At 36.8% G+C, this 21,146-nt stretch overlaps 1 protein-coding gene across 5 annotated transcripts in view; it reads right to left on the bottom strand.

Moving 5' to 3' along the window:
• Positions 1-21,146, bottom strand: part of USP25 (ubiquitin specific peptidase 25) — a 158,862-nt gene that overhangs the window by 87,878 nt on the left and 49,838 nt on the right. For all 5 annotated transcript variants that reach the window (XM_043893206.1, XM_043893204.1, XM_043893203.1 and 2 more), the window contains one exon: positions 7,543-7,705. In XM_043893206.1, coding sequence (XP_043749141.1) covers positions 7,543-7,705 — 163 coding nt within the window. The remainder of the gene's footprint in view (positions 1-7,542; positions 7,706-21,146) is intronic.

Raw genomic sequence — 21,146 nt, forward strand, 5'->3', positions numbered from 1 at the left:
CATTAACAATATTTATTGTACTGCAAAGCAGAAAATTATATCAAAAAATATAATATGTATTATTAAAAGTTTTCTATGTGCCTAAGCAGTTTCCTCAAAATTAAATGTATACAAATGCAAACTCAAGAACTTTTTCAACATATTATGCACAATATGAGTTTTCTAGAGGTATCAATTCTACAAAAATACAGTACAAATAAATCTATAGGCCAGATGCCAGGTTATAGAGACTCAAAGAAATTTTGTATTATCACTAATGGTCAAGGAGACACAGCTTAGGAAGGAAACAATATTTAATTAAAACGACAGCAATGTTACACAAAAATACAGTAATACTGATCACATAGAGTATAATGAAAGCATATGGAAAGATGCTCATGGAAAAGTTTCCTGGAGTTACCCTTTTAAACTATAGCTTGCAATCCATTAATGTCAAGATAAACATTAACTTTAAAAAATGAAATAAAATGTAATGGAAAATATTAGAACATGTCATAAAGAGTAAATTTACCAGAGTATTATTTATAAAATTTTCATTGGTGAAACTGTCATACATATGTGTAAAGTGTTTCACAATGTAAAATGTATTCCTTTCTGAGAGTCATAGTTTATGAAGTTCAAAAATCATTGTACAAGAGGCGATGATGCATTAAAATCTTAGTAAAAGATGGGCTAGCCAACTAGCTAGGAAATAAACATAGCATCATAAGCCAATAAGAAAACAAAAATTTGTTTAGTATTGGATGTTGGGAAAACTGGTCCACTATAAATAGAGTCAGATATAGATGTACATAGATGCAAATCAAAGACCTATATATGAAATGTAAAACCATAAAACTGATAATTGTGACCTGAAGTATTTCTTTGGTAAACAATATGAACATATTTATTTATGCATTCTTTTAACAAATATTTATGGAGCACCCACGACATGCCAGACACAAGGAAGACAGGCAGCAGAGGGTAAAACACACCAAGTCGTCTCTGACTTTCATACTACCTTGTGATTGCAATTTAAAAACAATGAGAGCGGATGTTATATAAACTAGAAAGAATGGGAATACAATAGACCAAAATCAGAAACTTAAGAAGCATTTAAAAGCCAAAGGAAAAAGAGGTATAAAACAAAATATGAATAGTAATAGAAGTGGCGAGTCTAAGGGCACAGAAGAAAAAGGAGTAGAGAAAGCTTTCAAACATAGTAGTGCATCAGAGTAACAGCAGAGCTTTAAAAAATGTTTATGTCTGGAATTTCTCAACAAAGATATAAAGTACCAGAGATTCTGAAGTACATGAATTAATCACTGGCAAATTTCATGAAGAAGATTAGTAAAGGTTGGAGGTTGCCACATCCAAAGAAGGTAAGGGCAGGAAAATAATCTTTATATTTAGCAGTTGGGAAGTCGCCTTTCCAATAAAATGGTAAGATAGCAGCAATGAGTCCTAAAGAAATGGGATAAAAGTAGAGGTCAAAGTATGGACTGTTCTTATAAGGGATTTACATAGGAAAAAGAATGACAAGTCTAGAGAAGTTGAATCCACTTCTATCCTCTGAGCTCCTACTGAAAAATATTTTTACTTCTTTTTGAACACCCTTTAGATTTCCCCTGGCATGGGTCTTTACTAGTTATAGAATTTGAGATGGCCAGTTATCTTTTCCCAGCATGTTAAATATAGTATTTCTGTTGAGAAGCCAACTGTCAGTCTTATTTTTGCTCCTTTATTGAAGCGATAGATCTTCTTCCTACCGGCTACTTTTAGGGTTTTCTCAGTCTTGAGTTTTTTCTATTTTACTATGATGTGCTTTTGTGCAGTATCCTTTATGTTCATACTACTTGGTTCCTATTGCTTCCCGAATCTGTGGCTTGATTTCTTTCATCAAGTTCAGAATATTCTTCGTCATCTCTTCTAATATTGTTTTTATCCTATTTCCTTTTTAGTTTCCCTCTGGAACCACAAATAAACTGTGTTAGTACAATTTACTCCATGTCCAAAATATCTCTTCTATGCTCTCATCTGTATTTCATGGCTTTAGTGTGAAAATGTTCCTCAGACAAACTGTCCAGTTGACTAATTCTCTGGTCACGCTGTGTGTATCCTTCAGTTGTGTCTAATATACTGCAAATTTCATCCACTGATATTCTAACTTAATTTACGATATTTTTCAGCTTTAAAATTTCTTCTTTAATAGTTTTTAGTTTTCTATCAAAAATTCTCAGTTATGCTTCTAATTTCTTAAGCATATTAGTAGTTATATAACAAACCATTCAATTTTAACTTTTCCCTACATAGTTAGATTTCTAATTATCCATTATTTTCTCTTAATTTGGGGACATGTCTTATTTTCTGATATGACCAATTACGAATAACTGAGGGCTAGACATTGTATGTAAACAACTGGAGAAAGTTCAAAGATCAAGATGGTATTATCTTCCACCAAAATTTACATTTCCTTCTGGCAGGCAGCAAGACTAAAGCATTTGCAATCCTATATTACCTTGATCCAGTCAATTGTGAGATGATCTTAAGCTGGGATTCACAAGTTATAAAGCCTGGCCTCTACTCAATTCTCAGGTAATCCTAGAGTCTAGCCCTTTAGAATTCAACTGAAAATCTTAGGTGTTTCCAAGGTTTTCAATCTTGTTTCCAAGGTTTTCAATCTTGTGTGAAACTTTGCTTAGCTTCCAGCCAATCAGCAGCCACTTCTAAAACTGCCTCAAAGATCAGTTCAGTTCAGTTGCTCAGCCATGCCGGACTCTTTCAGACCCCGTGGACTGCAGCACCCCAGGCCTCCCTGTCCATCACCAACTCCTGGAGTTTACTCAAACTCATGTCCATTGAGTCGTTGTTGCCATCCAACCATCTCATCCTCTGTTGTCCCCTTCTCCTCTGGCCCTCAATCCTTCCCATCATCAGGGTCTTTTCCAATGAGTCATTTCTTCGCATCAGGTGGTCAAAGTACTGGAATTTCAGCTTTAGCATCAGTCCTTCCAATGTATTCAGGACTGATTTCCTTTAGGATGGACTGGTTGGATCTCCTTGCAGTCCAAGGGACTCTCAAGAGTCTTTCTTCTCTAACACCATAGTTCAAAAGCATCAATTCTTCGGCACTCAGCTTTCTTTCTAGTCCAACTCTCACATCCACATATGACTACTGGAAAATCCATATCTTTGATTAGACAGACCTTTGTTTGCAAAGTAATGTTTCTGCTTTTTAATATGCTGTCTGTGTTGCTCATAGTTTTTCTTCCAAGGAGTAAGCGTCTTTTAATTTCATGTCTGCAGTCACCATCTGCAGTGATTTTGGAGCCCCCCAAAATAAAGCCTTTCACTGTTTCCATTGTTTCCCCATCTATTTGCCATGAAGTGATGGGACCAGGTGCCATGATCTTAGTTTTCTGAATGTTGAGCTTTAAGCCAACTTTTTCACTCTTCTCTTTCACTTTCATCAAGAGGCTCTTTAGTTCTTCTTTGCTTTCTGCCGTTAAGTATGGTGTCATCTGCATATCTGAGGTTATTGATATTTCTCCCGGCAATCTTGGTTTCAGCTTGTGCTTCATCCAGCCCAGTGTTTCTCATGATGTACTCTGCATATAAGTTAAATAAGCAGGATGACAATATATAGCCTTGATGTACTCCTTCTCCGATTTGGAACCAGTCTATTATTCCATGTCCAGTTCTAATCGTTGCTTCTTGACGTGCATACAGATTTCTCAGGAGGCAGGTCAGGTGGTCTGGTATTCCCATCTCTAAGAATTTTCCACAGTTTGTTGTGATCCACACAGTCAAAGCCTTTGGTGTAGTCAATAAAGCAGAAGTAGATGTTTTCTCAAAGATAAAACAGCCCAAAAAATGAAGCTTACTGTCTGAAAATCCTGTTCTCTCAAAGTGTAGCCTCAAAATTCCTCAATGCTTTAGGGCTTACGATGCCTTCAAAACACTGGCTTCATTTTTGTTTTTAGACTCCAGCAATATATGACCAAGTAGATGACTGAAAAGAACTTAATATGCTATTACCCAAAGCAGAATTTATGACCATGGATTATCACAACAAATCACAGGAACTCATTTTAAGCCCCAATCTATACTCTAGATCGGGCATAGTAGTAGTATTGGTCAACATATTTCTTCAAAAGGGGTGGGAAAGTGTAATCACCACTACTGTCTAAATTACATTTGTGAGTCATACACATTGAAAACAAGTATCCTTTTATTGAGCTCAAAGCCAGTATATGAATTCTGAAATCTGTTAAGAATTTGACTAAACTCGTGGAGGGTGAGAGTTTAAATACATAATTTATGGAAAACAAAAAAAGTGATGATAAGAGAGCAGAAGGAGATATAAACTCTCTATGATGAAAGATACTAAGGAAAACCAACATAAATTGTCCTTGGTGGATTATTAATATTTAAAAATGAAATAGTAACAGATAAGTTTCAAAGTGTGAGAAAAACAGAGTGGCCTGATTAAAAGATGAAAGTCTGTATACAGAGCAATTAAATCCCTATGGCCTTCCCAGACAGAGAGGTATCAGACAACTACTCTCTCCTTCTGTGGAATATAGGAAAGTTTAGACTTGGGATATAACTGAACTTAACTGACTCGGGTTCATAAACCTTATCATCCAACCCACAACTCTTCTGAGGACAAAAAAGGGCTCTACAAGGAATTAATAAGTGCTGACGCATCTACAATAGGAATAAACTGGGACTGTAGCAGGCAAACCAAGAAGCAGAAGCACCTTACTTCTGAGCATCTCAGAGGATTCCAAATGGGAATGGTGCTAAGGGTCAGGAGAACTCATGACTTACTTGAACTTAACACCCCAAACTAGAGAGAGGAACAGAGTAGAAAAAGCAGCCCCAAATAGTACCATCTGCATAAAAGTTGCTTTTGAACAGGATGAAAATAATCCTGACTAGTTAAGTGGTTGATACCCAATCTAAAGACAGTCAGGCTAATATTGTTAGCATCCAAAAGTTATGTAAGCCACTTTCTGCACAATTTCTTTTTGCTAACAATCCCTTCCTGATATTCTGTTCCTCTTTTCTTCCAAAATACTTAGGTCTCATTACCTAAAGGAGCAAGTATAACAAAGCTGTATCTTCTGTAGCTTACCCACCGTTACCTACTCTGAAGTTAGAGGTTTGTAATTCCTATAAACTATAATCGGTAGAAATACTTTTAAAGAAGAGAATTCCCAGTTGTTTCACACTAGTCTTGCCAACTAAGTAAATTCCATCCCTGAGAAAATTTTTGTAACTGAAACTTTATAGTGCATTTATGTCACAATTTGAACAAGTTCCAACTTGCTTTGAAAAAAAAATTAAAAACTCCCAACACTAATACAGATTTCCTACCCAAAGTTCCTTTCATAAGTGAAAAGTTCAATTAATTATGATAAACATATTTTAGATGTCTGTTGAATTAAGTAAATGTCAAGGAATGAAAAAATAAAATATTTCAATTACTAGAAGTGAAAATTAAAAGCTACTTAAAATGGTTTAAGAGATTTTAAAGTTACATTCAAAAACAAAACAAAGTCATCACTAGACAAATTTTTTTTTCCCATCTACAATTTCCTAAACTGAAGCTTACTGTTTTTCTACATTCCCAAAAGACAGTATCCTATTACTTCATTAGAAGCCAAAATTTTCAAGGTTATCTGTTGTTTCTTCTAGATGTTTAAAGCACCAATTCTAACTAACAAATACTGATTCTCTGCAAGCACTTTCTTACTTCCTACAGTTTTCTAAGAGAAGATGCTAATCAATGAGCCTCATTTACTGGCCGTAATAGTGTAAAGGTAGAATCCAAATACAGGCAGCAAAACATACTCATAAGCACTCAGATCACAGCCTTAAAATTGTGTTTCACATTTTAAAGTGACAACTAAATTATGAAATTTAAACAATGAAATGCAAAAGAATTTACTAGCAGTGCAAGCATTAAGATAGCAAATAAAATTTGAGATATTGCTAGCATGTAAGTGGATAATTAATGCATACTCAAGACCAAAAACAAAAGCATTATTACAAATTCATGTTAATTCCAAGTATTCCTTAATATTTTAATAGCCTGGAAAACAAATAACATGTTGTGTTATTAAATGGTGTGTACCATAGTTGAATAAAAGTGAGGCACGAAACCAGAAAACCAAAGAAAACCAAATTGTGTAATACTATTTGCCAGAAGCAAAAAGACAGAAAAGAGCTGGAAATTATAACACTGAAGTAGAAAAAAAAAATTAATTACCTAGAGAACACAATTAATAACCTTTAGAATAGAAAAATTTAATAACCTGTTAGTTGCTTTAATATCATATGAAAGTTAATACTGTATTCAGGTTGGAAATGGACAAAATGAAGAGGTATTTTGAATGTAAAATGATGTAAACTAGAAAACATCTATTGATTTAAAAAGACTCATCAGAAACACTAAATGAGCTACAGTTCAGCTATATTAGGAAATTAAGCACAAATATTAATTTTCCTAAAGAGTAATTAAAACTAAGAGCATGTTATTACACATAGGTTATTTAACTTAAGGAGATTGTTTAGTTTAAGGTTTCACAATTTGAAAGATAACATTACCAATGTCTGAGAATACTAAAGAATTATGACAATAGTCATATCATGTAAGAGTTAAAAAAAAAAAAAGTCCAAATTTAAAAGATGGTTATCTATGCATACAAATATTTTTCATTTTAGAATAAGAAGCTCAATAAAACATTCCAAGTTAGAAAGAAAATGTTATTCTTAATTGATTTTTATTCTTTCGTTCTCACATATGTATTAAGAATTATTTGTCAATTTATTTCCTCCTGAAATAAAATGTCCTCTTTTATAAAAAAAGTACTTAAATGACTATAATTACTGAATGACATTTTCTATTATAGATAAATAAATCTGATCTGACTCACACACACAAAAAAACAGTCTTGGTTTCCTATCTTGGTTATGAAGTGAAGTGTTAGTCACTCAGTTAGGTCCGACTCTTTGTGACACCATGGACTGTAGCCCACCAGGCTCCTCTATCTGAGGAATTTTCCGGGCAAGAATACTCAAGTGGGTAGCCATTCCCTTCTCCAGGGGATGTTCCCAACCCAGGATCAAACCTAGGTGTTTTGCACTGCAGGCAGATTTTTTTTTGTTTTTTTGTTTTTACCATCTGAGCCACCAGGGAAGCCCCATCTTGGCTATATTCTTTCCTAAATTTGCAGGGATTTATATACAAAAATATTTTCTTTTCACTCTGACAATTCCCAACAACAGAGAAGGAGGAGAAATTAATTCTGAATAAGGCATTGGCAGTGTTTTATCATGAAAAGTCCATACTGGGAATGAAGAACAAAGTGGAGTGAGGAATACTGCAATCGCCAAACTAGGTTAGTAGAAAGGCATATTAAAACCTTGTTTGCAGTGTGTGTGTGTGTGTGTCTGTGTGTATGTATATATATAACAACTAAAAAGAAACACAACTCCAACCCACTTTTCACTGCTGCCAGGCCCACCAGTTAAGACCTGTATAAAGATCCTTACCTGAATAACAGCACTAAACCAGCAAGTATTGCCAACATTCTTTAGTCCAACAGGAGCTTTGTCCTGCCTTTTTCTATCGTAAGGGTTTCGAGAATCTCTCCAAACTTCAGTTGGTGTCCTCTTCAAACATGCTTTATTTTCCGCTATGCTGGCCTCAAGAACTCTTAAACGATGGGTAGAAAATAATGGTGAAAAAATACAGCATTGATTTAGCACTGTACTGTAGAAAACACTATACTATAAACTAAGGATTTTGATAAATTAAGGTCTAGACAATGCATTTGGAAAAGGAATACTTAACACTAAATTTGCTCAAGTGGATTCTAGTTTTCTAGAACACAGCATAGTTCTAGTTTTCAAGAACATAGCAGTAGCAATGCTAATAGATCAAAACACAGGCAGCAGTTTTTCCTCAGAAAACAGATTTTAATTGCAAAAAGATAGCATTACATAATAGGAAATAGATATATTAAGTTATATTTCAACAAATTAGAGGCTTAATATCAGGAATATAGTACCTAGATAAGTTTTCTGAAAAGTCATTGTATTGAAGTACATATTTATAATATACATAATGATTAGTTTTTATAAGAATTTCTTTGAATCATAAGAAAATTAAAAATTAAAAAACTGCACTTTCATCCCTCTGATCATTAATTTCCTTTTATATTTAAAAAAAAAGTTAAGGTAAATTCTAGGGTTCCTTTCAGTTCTACAGATCCATACTCTACAACAGCTACTGAAAAATAAGGGGAGAGAATATTTATGTGTTCACTTCATTCCCCAATAGTTTGCCTAGAGAAAAATCTACTGCAATAAACATCTACATATCAGAATAATAAAAGATAAACTTCTTCAAAATAAGTACATCTACAGAATATCTAAAACATATCTAAACATGACTAACAGTAATGCTACTCTGCTTAATGGTGTTTATCTTGCTCTTAAGCAAGAAAATGCTGAAAAACCCTAATCCCTACATATAAACTAAACATGCATTTTGCCTACTCAAGACATGTGTTACTTACTATTCCAAATTATCATGAATAACAGCCAAATATCTTAACTCATTTTATGTTCACTACAAAAATCTCAGTTAGTATGAGTTTTTTCAACTTTTTGGCTTCTTGAAAAAAAATCTCATTCATGCTACACTATTTTTATCCTAAAGATTTTGCTCTATTAGATAAAAATCAAACTAATACAGCTATCTTCCTTAATTATGGAGGAAAAGCAGAATATTTTTCATCTCTAACTTTGTAATATGACCTTATATACAGTGCATTAGATTCCAAATCAGTATTACTTAAAATAACTTATATGAATATAGGATAGAGTTTTTCTTTGGGAATCAATTAAATCACATACTGGGTTGTGGGGGGGAGCAGAAAACATGATGCATTAAAATGTAAAGGTCAAAGTAAACTCACATATTTAAAAATAAACAGTTTACACTTTTAAGAGTGATCTAGCATTAGCAGCAGGACTCTCTGCCCAACTATCAACTCTCAAAAGGAACCTCAGCCCCTAGAGGCTTTTTCTCTTAAATTATTTAACAATAAACAGTGCTAGAACTCCTTGGAAGGTATTTAGTTAGATGATTCGGGACTTGAGAATATCAATGTTTATCTGGAACATCCCACTCTAATCAAAAATGAGTTCTCAAGAACATAAAAGGGAAGTCAAAGAGCCAACTTGAGAGACTTTCTACTGTTCCTTGCACAATTTAGCATGACACAAGAAAAATCAACTGTACAAATTAAATTTGTACAAGATGACCACTTTGAAAGAGAAAGGTTAACACATAGTATACAAAAGGTAAATATAACTCCAAAGTCTGTTTTATATAAAAAAGGTATATTTAATCATTTATTGACTTTCGTAAGTGGGAGCAATTTTCATTTGAAAAGTCTGTTCCTTTTGTTACATACGGATATCTAGAAGTATAAATTAACGAATCTTATTTCTACATTGGTAATCAGAAAAGAACAAACTAAAACAAGCAATGGGTTCTGGGAAAAGTAGCAAATATATTACAAACAGGAAAGAATTAGTGCCAGTGGTCATTTATTAGTTGGTGCAAAAGTAACTACAGTTTCAGACCCTGAATTTTAAATCATTATAACAAGGTTCAAACATACCTATGCTAAATCAAAATAAGAACCATTACAATTAACACATTTTTGCCAATGAGAAATGTCTGTTTATTCCTACAGCATAAAAATCTGTGTTTTGGGATTCACCAAACTATTGGAAAGCATTTTCCACCTACTGCTGGTTGTAGAAATGTTTTCCGTGCAAAAAGATGTCAAGATGCTTGAAGAAGTGGTAGTTGGTTGGCAAGAGGTCAGACGAATATGATGAGGCAAAACTTCATGGCCCAATTTGTTCAACTTCCGAAGTTATGTGACGTGTGATCAGGCATTGCTGTGGAGAAGAATTGGGTCTTTTCTGCTGACCAATGCCAGCTACAGCTGTTACAGATTTCAGTGCATCTCATCAATTTGCTGACCATACTTCTCAGATGTAATGGTTTCCCTGGATTCAGAAAGCTATAGTGGATCAGAGGGCAGCAGATCACCAAACAGTGGCCATGACTCTTGGTACAAGTTTGGCTTTGGGAAGTGATTTGGAGCTTCTTCCCAGTCCAACCACCGACTGGCCATGGGCACGCTGTCATCTAAAACCCGCTTTTCATCACATGTCACAGTCCGATCAAGAAACGGCTCATTGTTGTTGCACAGAATAAGAGAAGACAACACTTCAAAATGGCAATTTTTTTATTTGTTCATGAGGCGCCCACTTATCAAACTTTTTCACCTTTCCAATTTGCTTCAAATGCCACATAACCTCAAAATTGTCAACACTTGAGTTCTTGGGCAACTTCTCGTGTAGTGTTAAGAGGATCAGCTTCGATGATGGCTCTCAATTGGTCATTGTCAACTTCTGATCATCAGCAACTGAGCTCCTCATCTTCAGGGCTCTTGTCTCAAAGTTTTGCAAAACTTCTTGAACCACCACTGAACTGTACATTTCTTTAGCAGTTCCTGGGCTATATGCATTGCTCATATTCAGTTGTCTTTGCTGCTTTACTACCCATTTTGAACTCAAACAAGAAAATTGCTCGAATTTGTTTTTTTTTTCCTAACATCATTTCCATATATAAAATATATATAAACAGCAAGTAATAAGTCATTAGCAAAAAAAAAAGAAATGTGCATTTTAATGACATATAACTACATTTAAGAATTTATTCCAGTATCAAACAGCAAAGTTCAACAATGCAAAACCACAATTACTTTTGCACCAACCTAATATAAAAGGCAGAAGAGGCATCCAGCAACTGACTAGTACTGGTGGGCAGGTATAATAGCCATTAAAAAAAAAAATTCTATAGTATATTCCAAAAGCATAAACTAGTCGAAAGTCAAGGAGAGCCACACTCATTCATAAATCTCCTAGGTGGATGATCCTCTACCACTATATGCTTTTAAACTTCTAGTTGTAATAAAATACTAACTTAAAACTCTAGTTATAATAAAATGAAATAGAAATAACCCTTTTTAATGCCAACACATCAGATCACTTGTATCATAATGACCAGGCAACAGGTCACGTAGACATTAGTTATGGAAAACTTCAGAAGAGTTGTTTTCTACAAAATACACCCAATCTACAAAAATTAAAATATATACGTAAGTCACATGAAGTTAGTAACAAAATGAGACTGGGCCTCAAGACAACACTGAGTAAAACTAGGTCTCCTGCTCCCCATACCTGTCAACAGCCCATTCCAAATCTACAATTCAGATTGCTCTGAGGTAACAATATTTTTCTAATTCCAGATCTAGTTAAGATTACTAAAAACTAGAAGGTATTATTTTTAAATGTTTCAATACAGTTAATTCAGTCACCCTTTCTTCAGTCCCCTCCCACCAAGAAAATACATCTCTTGATTTTTATGGTGGGAAATGTATGGCCTCGAATGTATTTTCTAGGACCGAGCAGCTTACCTGAACTTTTTGTTACAAGCTAGGAGGGAAAGAAAGTCAAGAATATAAACTGAAGATACCATCTCCCCAGCATTCCCATGGATCTTTTTTTCTACAAAGGAAAAACTGGACACAAGCTGTAATAACTGAATAGAGCTCAAGATATACATGTTCCCTACTTCTCAAAGTGAACTAAGATGTAAAAAAATTTTCAACTATATGTGCATGTGTGAAAGTCACTCAGTCATGTCCGACTCTTTGTGACCCCAGGGACTACACAGGCCATGGAATTCTCCAAGCCAGAATACTGGATTGGGTAGCCTTTCCCTTCTCTATGGGATCTTCCCTACCCAGCGATCAAACCCAGGTCTCCAGCATTGCAGGCAGATTCTTTACCAGCTGAGCCATAAAGAAAGCCCTTATATGCATGTGTACACATAATTAAAAGTATATAAATGTATATAATTATACATATAACTGAATTCCATCATATGGTAGAGATCATCATACATTATAATAAAAATATGAGTTTTAAAGATATAGACTTATAATTCTCTGTTTGTGTGTGTTAAATCATTCAGTCAAGTCCAACTCTTTGCAACCCTATGGACTGTAGCCCACCAGGCTCCTCTGTCTCTGGGATTCCCCAGGCAAGAATACTGGAGTGGGTTGTCATTTCCTCTTCAAGGGGAGTAGACTACTGAGAGTCCCTTGGATAGCAAGGAGATCAAACCAGTCAATCCTAAAGGAAATCAATTCTGAATAGTCACTGGAAGGACTGATGCTGAAGCTGAAACTCCAATAATTTGGCTACCTGATGCGAAAAGCCAACTCAGTGGAGAAGACCCTGATGCTGGGAAAGACTGAAAGTAAGAGGAGAAAGGGAAGGCAGAGAATAAGATGGTTGGATGGCATCACCAACACAATGAACATGAGTTTGAGCAGACTCTGGGAGATGGTGAAGGACAAGGAAGCCTGGTGTGCTGCAGTCCATTGGGTCGCAAAGAGTCAGACATGACTAAGCAACTGACAAAAAGCACCACCACCTCCAGGGGATCTTCCAGACCCAGGGGTCGAATCCGTGTCTCTTGTGTCTCCAGCATTAGCAGGTGGGTTCTTTACAACTAGTGCTGCCTGGGAAGCCCTACAATATTCCTTAACCAGGTGGTAATATGGTAGAAATATGGTACCTAGAAATGGTGGATGAAAGAATGCCATGACTTTGTGATCACCTTGATTTAGAACTTACAACATATTCAGTTTTGTAATCACTAGGGACTTACAACATGCCCCAGTAGGTTTCCTCCTATGTGTGCCTCCCAGCTTTTAAAGGACCTTATAAACACATTTATTACACTGCACAAAATTATGATCCAACCAGTCTCTCCTATCAGCATCAGAGGATAGAAACAGGGATTTGTTTCATTCCTTGGTTAAAAAAAAATGGAGTTAAACAAGTGTTTGAAATATAATGTTAAATATCAGATGTTGCTCTTTGTTATTATTACTGTCATTTGGAAAAGCCCAACCTCTAGCCCAAATATGAGCCCTCCAGTCCCAAGTTCTTGTCCTTTTCGAGAGTCCAGTTCTGGCATTATGAATATAAATTTTATATAAACCAATTCCTCATAAGGGTTCCTTCCTGGCCTCACCAAAGTAAAGCCAATGATTCTACCTAGACTTTAAAGAGACAGTGAGAGAGAGAATAAAAAACAACACTGCAAATCTCAGAGCTCAGAAATAGCTTATAACAAAATGTAGCATACTGAGAAAGGCAACCCCCAAAATCAACCCCAACTAGAATCACTTTACCTTCCCAACACTAGTCATGACTAAGACATTCAACAATAGAAAAAGATGACAAAACATTTTTGCTGTCTCTTTTCCTTCCACACACAATATTGAAGGAAATCTTTAAAGTACTTACTTATAGTAAATGTTCCCATTCCTACTACCAATTTTGAGGGCTTTTGTGTGTGTGTGTGTCTGTGTATTTAAATTGCACTACAGAAAACATTCCATTTTGATCATTCAAATCCATTTTAAGCAAGCAACATACCAGAAAATTTCCATGTCATTTAAGCTATACACATCAACCGGGAAAAAAAAAGTGAAAGAAGGTGGAAGGGAGGGATAGAGGGTGAAAGAATCATCTACATTTCCTTTAACAAAAAAGAAAAAAAAAAAAAAAACTGGGTATTTTGACTGGGATCACACTAAATCCATAAGTCAATTTAAGGAGAGCTAATCAGTTTTTACAACCTTAAATCTTTCAATTTGTAAAATACAATATATTTCCAATTATTTCCATATTCATTAATATGTCTCAGTGTTATTTAATAATTCTCTTCTTAGAAGTTCTTGCACATTTCTTTTTTATTCCTGGTCTTTAATAGTTTTATGTGTTATAAATGGTAGTTTTAAACCTAGATGTCCATCAGCAGAAGAATGGATAAGGAAGCTGTGGTACATATACACCATGGAATATTACTCAGCCATTAAAAAGAATTCATTTGAATCAGTTCTAATGAGATGGATGAAACTGGAGCCCATTATACAGAGTGAAGTAAGCCAGAAAGATGAAGATCAATACAGTATACTAACGCATATATGTGGAATTTAGAAAGATGTTAACGATAACCCTATATGCAAAACAGAAAAAGAGACACAGATATACAGAACAGACTTTTGGACTCTGTGGGAGAAGGCGAGGGTGGGATGTTTAGAGAGAACAGCATCGAAACATGTATACTATCAAGGGTGAAACAGATCACCAGCTCAGGTTGGATGCATGAGACAAGTGCTCAGGGCTGGTGCCCTGGGAAGATCCAGAGGGATGGGAGGTGGGAGGGGGGATCGGGATGGGGAACACATGTAAATCCATGGCTGATTCATGTCAATGTATGGCAAAACCCACTACAATACTGTAAAGTAATTAGCCTCCAACTAATAAAAATAAATGGAAAAAAAAAATAAATGGTAGCTTTAAAATTTTTTCTCCTTGTCATTCTTTATTATACATAAAAATATAACTTTTTGTATATTATCAATTAACATAGCTAAATACATTTTTTCCCTGGTAAAAGTATTTTATTGAGAGATGATTTGTATATAAGATACACAAAACTTAAATGTACAGTCCAGTGAAATTTTTACCAATCAATACACCTATGTAACCACCACCCAGACCAAGATACAGAAAATTTCTATCATTCCCAAAAATTCTCTCATGCCCTTTTTCCAACAAACAGTGTCCTCTCTAGTTCTCAGATAATCAGCATTCTGACCACTTCTACCGCCATAGATTAGTTATGCCTGTCCTTAAATATCACGTAAATGGATTCACAGAGCAGTTACTCTTTAGCGTCAAGTCTCCTTCACTCAGCATGTTGCTCTGGGGATTCCTCCACATTTTTTAAAAGTATCTGGAAAATGTTTTGTATTCCATTGTGTGAATGTACCACCACTGTTCACTATTCTGCTCTTACAAATATTTGGCTGTTTACACTTTTTAGTTCTGATCAATAAAGGCACTATGCGCTCCTTCCTCAAGGGTCTAGACCGAGGAGTGCAAACATGGGCTATGCTAATTCCAAGCATAATATATGTAGAAATACACTAAAAATCTTCAGTTTTCCAAAGAGGTTATACCATTATACATTCTTACCAACAAATACGACCCTTTCCAATTGCTTTACATACTTAGCAATATTTGGCATGTCAGTCTTTCTAATTTTAGTCATTGTGTTGGCTGTACTGTGATGGCTGTTCTCCAATGAGGTGACTCACCAAGCTTGCACCAGAGCTTACCACTACTGCTGTAACCTATCATCATATCCCACAGGGCAACTAGTCCACAATCATTTACTGAATGCCAGTCAAAGAACTCTGTGTTTCTGCCACGGAAACTGCATGTTGGATAGGTAACTCCTTCCTATCCAAAGCAGATGTGTTTCTACAGTGGTGAGCACGCCTTGCCCCCTCTGCACAGACTGACTACACTGGCCTTTGCTCACCTTCCAGTCTGCATTCTGACCCTTCTCAGGACTATCGGTGGTGCTCATGGCTGCTGACACTTTTTTTTGAGTTACAGTTTTGCTATCCCAGTCTGACTGGTCATCTCATGCCATACTCTTGCGGCCCTTGAAACCAGTGTTTAATATTTTCCACTTTTTCAACTTGTAATCTGACAATGGTATACCTTATAAGAGCCACTCAAACAAGGAATGATAGTTAAAGAATTGGATGGACCTTCTACATGCTCTACCATCCATGGACATCTGTTATTGTTGAGCCTTAAAAGTATCCTTACAAACTCACTTCAAAAGACTTGTAATTGCCCCCCTAATCTACTCCTGTTCCAAACATCATCTTAAGCCATTCAACCCTCATAACTGCTTCCTAGGTACTGACCAAGATGAAGAGTGACAGTTACAGAAACCTACAACTTTAAAGTTATAGGTTTTTAAAATTCAGAATCCTGCCCCAACCATTCCTGGACATGTTGCTTTTTTCTTTCCCTAATGACAACTCTAGGCTGTTCTGGTTGGTAAACCCTCCAAGTGGCTCCCAATCTTAATTTTAATTCAGACACCTAGAATTCTCTGTTGGACTGAATGATCTAAGAGTGTAAAAATAAAGATTACTCGGATGAGTACACTGCTCACCAGTTCCTCTACAGTGGCCCATGTAAGCTAAAGCAGGAGGTATGAAGAGGATGCGCGCGCATGCGTGTGTGCTAAGTCACTTGATCATGTCTGACTCTGAGACCCCACGGACTGTAGCCCACCAGGCGGCTCTGACCATGGGATTCCCAGGCAAGAATACTAAAGTGGGTTGCCATGCCCCTCTCCAGGGGATCTTCCCAGCCCAGGGAATGAACTCTCATTTCCTACGTCTCCTGCATTGGCAGGTGAATTCCTTACCACTCGTGCCACCTGGGAAGCCCCCAAATAAGCCAAAGCAGGAGGTACAAAGGGCCCACGTACATTTTACAGAAACGTTATTGCTCTCCTGCATCAGCCTGTCTGGGTTAAACCTCAGGGAAGTAGACAATTATTGGGGAAAAAAGGTAAAACTAGAACTACTGAAAAGGGGCACACTGATTTTGTAGCAGTGGAGGCACTACAACCCCCCACATCTGTGAGTACAGGAGATGGTAGATCCATGAACAGGAGAAACATTAATAATTCTTTGCCTTTCAGAAATGACTTTAGAGCCCTAATGAAAAAGAAAAACACCCTGGTGAGGCTACCCCATACCACAGAATTCTGGCAGTTATTTTCTTTCCAGTCACTGAAAATTATTTTCCAGTATTTTCATGTCTTATGGCCATATAAATTTGCAGAATTTGTCACTTTCACTGTCACTATTTTTAAGACAATTCTACTTTTTTCTCTAAGAAATTTTAAGATTTTCTCAGTCTTAAGTGTTCTGGAGTATCACTATAAAGAATTTAGGTGTGGGTTTCTTTTAATTTTTCCTAATTGAATTTGTAGACTCATGAAATTATAAGTTATCTTTTCACTTCTAAAAAATTTCTGTGATGATCTCTTTAAATTCTGCCTCTGACCCACTCCTTCCTCTCCTTCTGTAACATCAATTAATGTATGTTAGACCTACTCATTTTATTTGCCATGTCATTCAACCTTTCTCCATATTTTTTATCTTTTTAGCTATCTTTTACATGTTGGGTAATTTCTTCTCATATAGTTTACAGACTACTAACACATTCTTTAGCTATTTCTAATATATTAAACTCGTGTTCCATTTTTTTTCTTCTTTTTTTACTTAATAACTCTTATTTTCATTTCTAGAAGATATTTTCACAGTTCTTTTTCAAGTAGAGATTTACTGAATTAATAAAGTGACACAAATTTCTGCTGCACAACCATGGTACAACTTCTCAAGGGCAAATCTCATCACCTTCAACAACATTCCTGGAGCCAAGAGGACTATCTTTGCAGTATTATAGATGTTTTGGAAAGGGGATACTTCTGATTTATCCTTATGGTGAATGTCATGCACTGACATAACCATTTTACAAGGGCAATGGTTTTCTATTAAAGCTTCCCACCTACTTACAGACAATGGCCTCTGACTTCCTTTTCTCACATTCAATAGAGATATCAAAATTGAAGCTCAAGTTTACATGTACAAGCAAATTTCATCATGTCAAAAAGTGAATTTCAGCATTTCACACTTATTTCCTTGGGTATGTTCTTTCACTTTGACTTAATCTGATTACAGCCCTTACTATCTAAACAACCCTATAATACTGTCAAGAGATCTTAAAATATTTTATATCCAATAGAAACAACACATTTTGGTTGCTTATGCTAGAAAATTTGTTTTAATCTACCATATTTCCTGACACAGTTGAAGGCATGCTGTTTGTAACAATTTTAACTAGAACCTAGCCCTATTTTCTACCCAACTTACTCAAAGTCATTTCACCAAGCAACCATTTTCACAACAAAGATGCCTAGCATAAGCTAGCCACATGCAATTTACTAACAAATTTCAGCTATCCATACTTGTTCCCTGTCTGAACAGTAATAAATATATCCAATCCTGATGTTAAAAAGCAATTATATTAAGAAGTACACTTTTAAAATGTTAAACTTAAACTTTACCATGAAATTTATGGTTGCTGAAACAGACGACTCTATGATGTAAAAAGACAGGTTTTAGCATATCTAGTTATACACAGTAACACAGTATTCAAAATGTGTGAATTCATATTAAAGTATATATACTGAAATACAATCATAATAAATCATAATAAATGACTCTGGGATTTTATTTAGTAAGATTTTGTCATCAAATAGCTAAATTCACTTTTAAAAATACTTTAAAAAAATGCTTAAATATCTTTTACCCTTTGAATTTAGAGCCTTAAGTCTTAAAAAATTCACTAGAATACTGTAGTTGTCAAATGTCTAACTAGAATGCTCATCTTCCCTTATTTCTAATACAATGTGATTTATAAATATGCTTATTTATTGCAGGTTGCATTTAACATTTTCTGTTACCTGATATTATAAAATCTACACATATCGGGAGGAGCCAAGATGGCGGAGGAATAGGACAGGGAGACCACTTTCTCCCCTACAAATTCATCTAAAGAACAACTGAACGCAGAGCAAACTTCACAAAACAACTTCTGATCGCTAGCTGAGGTCATCAGGCGCCCAGAAAAGCAGCCCATTGTCTTCAAAAGGAGGTAGGACAAAATATAAAAGATAAAAAGAGAGACAAAAGAGCTAAGGACAGAGATCCGTCCCGGGAAGAGAGTCTTAATAGAGGAAGTTTCCAAACACCGGGGAAACCCTCGCATTGGTGGGTCTGGGGGAAGTTTTTGAATCTCGGAGGGCAACCTAACTGGGAGGGGAAGAATAAATTAAACCAACAGATTACGTGCCTAAAAGCAACTCCCAGCAGAAAAGTACCCCAGACGCCCGCATCCGCCACCAGCAAGTGGGGGCGGAACGGAGAGGAGAGGGCGGCATTGCTTAGGGTAAGGACCGGGCCTGAGTGCCCTGAGGGCAATCAGAGGGAGCTTTTGTGAGTTACCAACTTGAACTGTGGGATAGAAAAAGAGAGAGAGAAAATTAACCGCCCGGAACACACTGCCGGCCGTTCGCAGAGCAAAGGGTCTGAGCAAGTCCAGAGAAGAGCTCGCAGGCTGCGGACGGCCCAGCCCCGCCAGAGGCAGGAGGCAGGGGGGAGGGGAAAGGGGCAGGGCGGGGACTGGGGCTGGGGACGCGGAGGGGAGAAGACCCACGCACCCGACCAGCGAGGGCGGAAACTGAGGCTGGGACCGCGGAGGGGAGAAGGCGCGCCGCACCCAGGGAGAGTGCGCCCTGTCAAGCTCCTGGCTGCCTGAGCCGCTCGGACGGGGAAGGCACAAAACGCAGGCGCAGCCGAGTCCGCGCTTTTGTGGAACACCTGAGGGCTGGAACTGCGCGCAGCGCAGGGCACGCTCCATAGAGAGCAGCCGGGAGCCTGAGCAGCGTAGACTGGAAAGCAGCGCCAGCACCTCCCTGCAGCGCGACGGAACTAGCAACCTGAATAAGAGAAGACCTCCGCCCGCCTGTGTCAGGGTGGAAATTAGGCACTGAAGAGACCGGCAAACAGAAGCCAAATAAACAGGGGAACCGCTTCAGAAAGGACCGGTGCAACAGATTAAAATCCCTGTAGGTAACACAGACTACACCGGAAGGGGCCTGTAGATATCGAGAAGTGTTAGCTGGAACGAGGAGCTATCTGAAACTGAGCCGAACCCACACTGACTGCAACAGCTGCAGAGAAATTCCTAGATATATTTTTACTTTCTAATTAAAAAAAATTTTTTTTCTTGTTTTTTTTTTTCCTTTTTCTCTTATTTTTCTATTTTTCTTTTTCTCTTATTTCCTTTTAAAGTCCTCTATTACTCCTCTACTACTCCTTAATTTTCATTTTCATTACACTATAACCTTGCAAAAAAAAAAGAGAAGCCCTATTTTTAAACCGAGGTTCATATATATTTCTTAAAATTTTTTGTGTTTTGGTTTTTAATATTGTATTTTTAAGAGTCTAACCTCTACTCTAGATTTTTAATCTTTGTTTTTCAGTATATGATATAAATTGTGGACATTTAAGAATCCAATATTCAGTTCCCATTTCTATTCAGGAGTGTGTTGTTTACTCTCTCCCAATGTTAACTCTCCGTTTTCTACCTCAGAACACCTCTATTTCCTCCTTTCCCCTTCTCTTCCCAATCCATTCTGTGAATCTGTGTGGGTGTCTGGGCTACGGAGAACACTCTGGGAACAGACGACTGTATAGATCTGTCTCTCTCCTCTTGAGTCCCCCTTTTTCTCCTCCTCCTCATTTCTATCTCCCTCCTCCCTCTCCTCTTCTTTATGTAACTCTGTGAACCTCTCTGGGTGTCCCTCACGGGGGAGAAGTTTTCCACCATTAACCTATAAGTTTTATTACCAGTGCTGCATAGTTGGAGAAGTCTTGAGACTACTGGAAGAATAAAACTGAAATCCAGAGTCAGGAGACTTAAGCCCAAAACCTGAGAACACCAGAAAACTCCTGATTACATGGAACATTAAGTAATAAGAGAACCAAAGACTCCATACCTACACTGAAACCAACCACCACCCAAGAGCCAGTAAGTTTTAGACCAAGACATACCTCACAAATTCTCCAGCAACACAGGAACATAGCCCTGAACATCAACATACAGGCTGCCCAAGGTCACACCTAACACATAGACCCATCTCAAAACTCACTACTGGACACTCCATTGCACTCTACAGAGAAGAATTCTAGTTCCACGCACCAGAACACCGAAGCAAGCTTCCCTAACCAGGAAACCTTGACAAGCCAATTGTCAAACCCCACCCACTGGGTTAAACCTCCACAATAAAAAGGAACTACAGACCTCCAGAATACAGAAAGCCCACTCCAGACACAGCAATCTAAACAAGATGAAAAGGCAGAGAAATACCCAACAGGTAAAGGAACATGAAAAATGCCCACCAAGTCAAACAAAAGAGGAAGAGATAGGGAAACTACCTGAAAAAAAATTTAGAATAAAGATAATAAAAATGATCCAAA

The sequence above is a fragment of the Cervus elaphus genome, chromosome 31 (genome assembly GCF_910594005.1).
Source record: "Cervus elaphus chromosome 31, mCerEla1.1, whole genome shotgun sequence".
Classification (NCBI taxonomy): Eukaryota; Metazoa; Chordata; class Mammalia; order Artiodactyla; family Cervidae; genus Cervus; species Cervus elaphus.